Below are 6,127 nucleotides of genomic sequence, written 5' to 3' on the forward strand. Positions count from 1 at the left end.
AGGGCTAGAAAAATATTCAAGCATTGCTGGGCCTATTGGACAATGATCTCTTACACATGCTTCTTTCAATATAACCGTGATAAATAAAGGAAGGAAGCAAATACCAAAAAACTTGGCTGCCTGCCACCGCTTGCTAGAATGGCACTTTTTACCTACTCTCCGGGAAAAAAACCCACACATGCACACACAAACACGCTTCCAACATTACTGTAAGGGCGGGGAAACCTGTACATATTTGCATGGGATTAGTTTGACAAGTGTAACATCCGCTCTGAAAGCTGAGGGTAACAATGTGTAGCTTATAGTACTCAGCCTAAAGCTGTTCTTGAGGTCAAATGTGTAAGTTAACCTCTTGATCTCGTCCCCGTCGGTTCGCCCACCCCCCCTCTCCCTTTCTCTCTCCCTCTGACAATTCTCATACACACCACGCAAATGAAAAGGCAACCTAAAGACAAATGTTGCTGCTTGACCATCCAAAATATCCTCCAAATTGAAGTACAACCCCCCCAAAAAGAAAGATTGATGGTACTGAGAAAATGACATTCCACCTCGTATATTCCATCTAAGATCACACAGCCCCTCTGAGAAAGCAAAACGCACAGAGGAGCTGAAAAACGTGTGTGTGCCAGTACCCCGCAGTGATTGCCTGATTATTTGCAGATGGGCAGTGGAGGGCTTGCAGAGTGTGGAGGTTCCCCCTGGCACGCAGCGCATATGATTAAATCTGCGATTGCCTTACAATTTACAAGACCCCACGTCTGCTTCCTTTAAATGAGCGTTTTCTACTGTACCGGACTGTTTGACACGGCGCGCAATCCGGACTCGTCTCACGGTCACCCTGAGGATCTCGGTGATGTGTTATGTCACCGGGGTCCGCGGAGGGCTCGGCGGGGGCCACTTCGCTAATCCCCACTGTCTCCTCATTCATTCAGAGTATAGAGTAGTATTTGCAAAAGGGGGGCTGATCCCCCCACCCCTCCCTCCCCTCCTCCTTGGCTCCCGCGCCTCCGCTGAGCAATTGTTATGCGGGTTTCCTACCAACTGTTCAAAGTGGTTATGAGATCAATTAAAAGCAGCTTAAGGGGTCTGGAGTGGAGATGTGCAATTCATAAGTCAGGGGAAGGGGATTCCGTATTCATTCAATAACTCTAACAATACGACCCCCCCTCCCCTCCTATAAGCCGCCAGCTCTCTTCAGACTGATCCGACCCAGCAGCTTCGCACTTTTACATGTAAATAATATCCCTTTTTTTCGGAGCAAAACATCGGGAAGTATAGCATCGAGAGCAACGTGGTTTTACATGCAATTAACCAAGTCAAAGACGCGGACACGTTGTCATATCAATGTTGGGACAGCCACGCGCCCAATTTTGCGCACATTTTACGCATTAGCTGTACCGGAACATCTTATTATAAGGGGTTAATGAATTATATATTTGATGCTGCGAGACTCAATTGTGGTTTAAATCACAATTTTCTATCGGCGTGATTTTCTGGAACATTCCGGCATTATAATGTGTTGGATTGTCAACTTTCACCTGCGCGCTTTTCTCTCTTTTTTTTTTAATCAATCAACAGTTATCAATAATTGATGTCATTTTTGTCTGACTGTCCGCCTGCTCCGCTCGCGCTCTGCACACGCGGGCGTCGAACAGAACGTGTGAGCAACGTTGTTTCGGGCTGTTGCCTCCCGTGACCCACTTCAACTCTTTAAAAGCCATCTGTTCAAGTACCCCCCCACCCTCAAGATGCCACTCAAATACCTGTAGGCTACAAACCCCCGTGTTTACCTCTTTTGTTTCTCCTCCAGCGGTGCGACGGCGCCTGACAGTTGCTGTACTCCATACAGTTCAATACGATCAGGGCAAATGAGAAGAGTCGAAACTGCATCTGGACGGCGATCTGTTGTTCGGACTCCAGTAAAAAGGTGCCGGCGAGGGCTCGGGCTTGGATTCTTTCACTTTGTAATGTCCTCCTCCAGTTTCTTTGGTCGACTCCTCAAATGTGTCAAACATCAGACGAGATGCGACATGTTATCGCGCCGCCGATTGGGATCATTATTATGAAGCGCGCTGATCCTCCAGTCAATAGTGTCTGCTTTGGTGCGCTGCGGGGAGAATGACAAAGGAGGTTAGTGTGATAACAGTGTAATGAAATCAACACCTTCCTAAACAATGATGCGCGTGGTGATAAGTGAGAGAGAGAGGGAGGAGGGGGGGTTAAAACAAAAACAAAAATGAATAGATCTTCTGTGTGTTAATGTGTTGAAACAATCACAGATGGAAAGGCAATGCGCGCTGCGTAAAACACCCAAAAACAGTCGTGCGTAATAGCCGCCAAAGACGCTCCGTGAAATAACGTGTCGGTGTCTACCTTGCATCAGATGAAGTGTAATTCCGCTCCAGTCCACTTTTTTTTAGGTTCCCTCTGAGTGCAAGTGCGGCTCGGGAACATGCAGCATCCCTCTTTGTGTGAGAAACTTGTGTCTCCAGAAGAGAACAGAGGTCCGAGGAGGAGGGAGGGGAAAAAAGGTGGTCGCGGTGAAGGAGGAGGAGGAGGTGGTGGAGGTGAAGGGGTGCGATTTCCTTTCCTCCTCTCTGTAAAAAAGCTTTAGATTCCGTTTACCTGCGTTTCCTCTCTCGGGCTTCCCAGGGCCAGTGTCCCGTAGAAGCAAACTCGCATGTGTTGCTTTCTTGAGAACGGGGGGAGACTAGAGCCGGTGAATGAGAGAGTGAGAGAGTGAGTGAGTGTGCGCGCCGCTGAGATTGAGCGCTGACTGACTCCCGACTGGTCCTGATGCTTGCTGCCGTTTTCCTCATATAGAGCCGGGCCGCTGTCACGTGTGGAGATGTTCAAGTTTTGTGTTTCTTCTTCTTCAAGATGTTGAAGATGACATTTAGTGTAGCCTCCCCCCCCACCACCACCACCACCACCTCAGCGCCCCCCACCCCCCGCGCGCGCACTGGCCGGTGCGAGGTGGCCTCTGGGTCCTAGTGAGCGTTAAAAACTGGAAACACCCTACAGAGGGAAAAAAAAGTTTTTTTTTAAGGGAATATGGGATTGCAGCTTGTCTGCGGCGGGCAAAGTGACTCTATTGTACTTTAACACCCGGAACATTCATTTAATATTTCAGTTGGGATCACAAATACTGTTTTTTTTTCTTTGTGGATGTCTAATGTGTTACAATTAAAGTGTAGATACCCGACTCAATTATACATGAACACCAAATGATGGAGTAATTGAGACGCGGCCAATCTAACTGTCTGGGTCTACTTTCTTCCGCTGACGACAGTCCTGTTGAATAATTAGAGGTTTGCCAAAAAAAAAAAAAAAAAAAAAAAAAGCAATTACCTACATAAAGTGCGTAACGATGTGGGCCCGCAAGTCAACCATCTTGTCAAGCCTCTTTTATTGCGCACCGAGGACTACGCCCCCCCTTCCTCCTCTTCCCCCTCCACCTCCTCCTCTGAAATTAATGGTAATCGTTAGGAGGTTGTAATGGCTCGGGTACGAATAAAAAGTAAGGGTTTTCCGGGCCCGGGCCGTCACACACTGGCCGATCCATTCGACCTCATCACCGGAGACATGTGACTGAGATAGTCAATGAAGGCAGAGATTGTCCTTCAGTCAGAATTTACTTCGCGGGGGGGGGGGCATGAGAGCTGGCAGGCGTCCACCCCTCAGTGACATTGGCCGATCGTCAATTGCAAACTCGGAGATGAGATGGGACAGAGGCTCCGAGGGTCGGAATCAGACTGCAGTAATGCAGAAACGTGAGCGACTTAATGAAAAGACATTTCTGGTATCATTTTTTTTATTTTATTTTTTTAGAAGTCGCCCGATGCTGCCCCTCCTGATTGCAACACAAGTTGGGGGTGCTCTACCCCCCTTCAGCCACTAGGTGTGGCACTTAATCTTTTATTTATTTCAGGAAATGATATACACGCGGGAGTAATACTGGCCCTGTCGGTGAATCTACATCACTGCTGTGAAGTCAACACTATGATAAAAAAAAGTGTGTTTTTTTTAACCTCAAGTCTGGTGGCCTCACACACACCTCCCATCTTATTATTCCAAAATGCCATTTACACGCTGGTTTTACACTTTAAACACCAGTAAGAAGAAGGGAAAGAAATAGCCAGTATACAATCAGTCAAACACACAAGTTTCCATGTCGTCACTGGAACTGATTGAAAAAAAAGGGAGGGTGGGGGTGGGGGGGTGAACAATATGTAAAGGAAAGCGAGAAAGAATAGTGGTTGTTTCCTTGCCAAACCTATAGTGACCTCTGTCCCGACTTTGTTTATTTATTTATCCAGAGAGCAGTGACAGACATTGTGGTCAGGAGGGCTGTTAGCCGCAGGCTGTGCCTTTGGTTTGGATTCCTCTCTAAAACAACATCTGAGAGTGCACGGTTAAGGTGAATGTGATAATTTAGGCCTCGGACACTTTTATTTTCATGATGTGTCATGGAGAAGGGGGCCAGTAAACCAATCACTTTATTCTCTCCATCCATCCATCCATCCATCCATCCCCTCCTCTCCTTTCCTTTCCCCTCCCTCCCACTCGTTGCAGTTGCACATAAGTGGAGGTGACGTCAGCATTTGGATGGTCTGGCTCGGAGCCCTCAGTGCCATAACAGCAATGAAGGGAGCTGCTATTCACCCTGTCCATCAGACATCCAGACTGGATGATCTTCAGTGTGGGTTCTCGTCACAGTTTACAAGGTGAAAGAAAAAAAAAAGGAAAAAAAAAAAAAAGTTCCAGGCCACAGTGGTCATCCTGAATCTTGAAAATGTCAAAGCGAATGTGGCGAGCCGGGAAAGTTCAAGTTATACTTAGCAACTCTCCATGTTTGCGGCTCCAAAATGGAAAACTTCAATGTCCAGAAATAATCCAACACGACATTCACAAACAAAGCTGAGACATTACAGCCCACACGTAAAATATGCACCATGAATCTAGTTGTATCTCACCCTCAAGGTCCCTTTTGTGACTGTGTGACATCTCCATCTGTTGATGAAGATCATGTAATATGGTCAAAAGCTAAAAAAAAAAAGTTATGAAATGGACCTTCAGGTGGAATATTTTTGCAAACGTCTGTATGCGACATCAAGGATGATCTATGGAACCCACATTTTATAATAATTCCTGAATATTCAACTCTCGACTCTTGTAGGCTGTCAAAAGTTTGTCTTTAGCTCCATCACAGAGAACAGACTGTAAATCAGTTTAAAGAGGTTACGGTGGATTTGAAGTCAACATTTTCTTAAAATTTCCTAAAGAATATGAGATTGTGAAATAAAGACACATGCTCATTTAAAAAGGCTCTGAGAGCCTATTTCATCAACAGGCTTTTCCATAAGCCACAACGTCCTATATGTACACAAACATTTCAGTCAAAGTTAGAACCGTTTTGGTTGTTTTACCGGAGAGATTTCATGATTTAATCCACATCCTTCTCAATTAATCCTCTTTTCATCTACAGGAACTTTGGCCATGGATTAGGAATTTTTGGTGGAGCTCATTGCAAGTGTCTACATTAGGTTACGGGGACATTTTACACTCAAGTTAAATTGTTAATACATGCATTGCACTGCCAACTTCTGATGCGTTTTTTCCCCCCACATAACTTAAACTTTGAGTGTTTATACTATAGTTAGGTGTAATGCGAGAGTGTTTTTATTCCTTAACACATTGAATGAGCCCTGGAGCGCTGCAGGTGGCAGCCAGGAGACGTCGAGGTCAAAACAAAACAGAGCCGTGCTGAATGACAGGAGCTTCATGCTCTCGGTGCGTGAATTCTGACTCACGGCATAAACCACCTGCATGTGTCTGTATTGACTGACAAAGCAGTGCAGCTTTATTCCCTCTGAAAAGACAGATTCGTACTGGTCATGATAATCATTAAATGTTGTAGTCGGCTGGTTCAGTTTAAGGGCTGAAAACTCAGTTATCTCAAAAGTACAGACAAAATTTATTTCAATCCAGGGATTGTTCGGTCTCTTCTGGAAAAAAAAACATCTCTAGTAAGGAGTCTGACATATCACTTAATGTAGTGATGAGGGTACTTTCCAGACGTTTGATTTCACCGAATAAAGCAGGTGTATTTCCACATAAAATCGAT

At 45.6% G+C, this 6,127-nt stretch overlaps 1 protein-coding gene across 1 annotated transcript in view; it reads right to left on the reverse strand.

The window, feature by feature from the left end:
- rspo2 (R-spondin 2) overlaps positions 1-2,791 on the reverse strand; it is a 55,451-nt gene extending 52,660 nt beyond the window's left edge. The window contains exons 1-2 of the mRNA XM_084027365.1: positions 2,374-2,791; positions 1,791-2,107 (exon numbers count right to left, since the gene is read on the reverse strand). Of these exons, the coding sequence (XP_083883491.1) occupies positions 1,791-1,890 (100 nt within the window). The 5' untranslated portion in view covers positions 1,891-2,107; positions 2,374-2,791. The remainder of the gene's footprint in view (positions 1-1,790; positions 2,108-2,373) is intronic.
- Positions 2,792-6,127: the final 3,336 nt, after the last annotated feature.

This window comes from Eutrigla gurnardus, assembly GCF_963514095.1.
Source record: "Eutrigla gurnardus genome assembly, chromosome: 14".
In the NCBI taxonomy this organism is placed as follows: domain Eukaryota; kingdom Metazoa; phylum Chordata; class Actinopteri; order Perciformes; family Triglidae; genus Eutrigla; species Eutrigla gurnardus.